The sequence below is a fragment of the Aptenodytes forsteri genome, unplaced genomic scaffold, assembly GCF_000699145.1.
Source record: "Aptenodytes forsteri isolate BGI_AS27 unplaced genomic scaffold, ASM69914v1 Scaffold15, whole genome shotgun sequence".
Lineage (NCBI taxonomy): Eukaryota > Metazoa > Chordata > Aves > Sphenisciformes > Spheniscidae > Aptenodytes > Aptenodytes forsteri.
Window position 1 is genome coordinate 28,171,672 of NW_008795129.1, and position 1,930 is coordinate 28,173,601.

Consider the following 1,930-nt stretch of genomic DNA (forward strand, 5'->3'; position numbering starts at 1 on the left):
GTGCCGCCAGGCGCGGCACCGCGCAGGAGAGCGAAGGCTGCCGCAGGAGGAGGAGCCGGAGCACGCCGCAGCAGGCCTGCTTCTGTCCCGTTAGGAAACAGCCGCGGCAACAGGCGTTACAAAAGCGCGAGGGAGTTGGAACGGCCTGCGCCCAAGTCTGATTCTGAAAGAAGGTAAAAACATCTTCCTCCGGGAAAGACTGCTACTACTTTTTAGCAGTGTTATTGCTGCGGCTTATGCCACGGCACAGATCTCTTACTCCCCCTAAAAATCAGTGCATTTAAGCATGTAAGGCACACTTCCATCATTAAGCATACACTGTATAAAAATCACTTCTCAGACAGACACAGGTTAACAAAGGCAATGATTGATAGCTTCCTGTAGATAAATGTATTGCCAAGAAATGCCATCTCCAGTAATTTTTGTCCCTGTCTCGCGAGCTTCTAACGTGAAACCTTTTGAAATAAAGCATACAGCACCAGTGACCGAAGCTTTGGGCTCAAGCAGAACAAAATGCCAAAGGACGTTTGGATCATATCTGCCAATGCAGAAAGAAGCTGTAGGCTAGGGCATGAACAATTACCTTTTGAGACTCATTTCACTGTATGTCACCAGGCACAATTTTATGATTAAAAAACCCCAAACCTTCAGAAAACAACAGTCCAGAAAAGAGATGCAGTCAAAAAATCCTGGAAGCTCCCTGACCGTGCTGACATCAAGACATACCAAATGAAGCGTTTAGGCCTTCATGATTTCCCCCCAACTGCTTAGTCATGACAGATTCTATGAGGTAAATCACTGTAGTCATGAAGACAGTATAAAGGCTCACATATAAAGGCTTAAAATTCAATTTTAAACCTAAGCCCTTCGCACTTTGAGCTAAATTGAAATTCTGTACCGGTAGGGTGTTCCAATCCCGATGGACAGAACACATCTTTCTGAAGTGCGGCATTCCTGGTGAGTTTCCGAAGACGTTTCTTGCAGCCATCCTTACCTGAATGAAATATGGATATTAGAAGAGGCCATAAGGGTGACAAAGCAATACAAATGGCAAGTGCAACGAATTCTTATGCTGCAGGCCCAGCTACTGAATAAGTCACACATACTGTGTATTTCAGAACAGTAGAAGATCCTTCAGTTTATGAAGCATCGGAAACATTACAAATATACACAAGGACCTCTAAAGAATTCAGCAGTAGACTCCTTCCTATTCTCTACCTGTTCTCTTACCTACTCCTGTCCACACAGTCCACTGAAATTAAGTAACTGTCTTGCTTGTATGAATGTTAATAAACAGAAATAAAACTCATCTGAAAACTTTAGATGGGCAAGAAAACCCTATAGCGAACCTGTGGCGATTTCTGAAGCAGAAAGCAATATATTGGTCTTGTGTAATTGTTAGGTAGTTATGGCAATGGCTTACTATGACTTACCATGATACGCTGACAATGTTTGTACCCAAACTTTGTATCTCTTAGCACATGGCTCAGCTACAGTCCAGCCACTTCTTCTTGATGTCCTTTGGCAGAATCCCAGACACAGGTAGGACTAGTGTCTCCTGATATAAAAATCAAGATGTGGAAGCTCTACACATACTGACTCAGGAAGAAGCACTCCTGAAATGTAGGTAATAGCCACAATAATATAAAGGTCTCAAATTATTCCATTTATTATTCATCCTCATGAAATACCTGTGCTAAGAGTCTGGCTGTATTATCCCCAAATTTAATTAAAAATTGCTGACTGCTACATAATGAAAAGTGGTCACATGGTTTGTGATATTGTCCTGGTTTCGGCAGGGATAGAGTTAATTTCCTTCCTAGTAGCTGGTACAGTGCTGTGTTTTGGATTTAGGTTGAGAACAATGTTGATAACACACCGATGTTTTAGTTGTTGCTAGGTAATGCTTACACTAGCCAAGGACTTTTCA

The 1,930-nt window shown here is 42.4% G+C and overlaps 1 protein-coding gene across 1 annotated transcript in view; it reads right to left on the reverse strand.

The window, feature by feature from the left end:
- Window positions 1-1,930, reverse strand: part of CFAP46 (cilia and flagella associated protein 46) — a 97,268-nt gene that overhangs the window by 90,428 nt on the left and 4,910 nt on the right. The window contains 2 exon segments of the mRNA XM_019471655.1: window positions 899-994; window positions 1,434-1,519. Of these exon segments, the coding sequence (XP_019327200.1) occupies window positions 899-994; window positions 1,434-1,519 (182 nt within the window).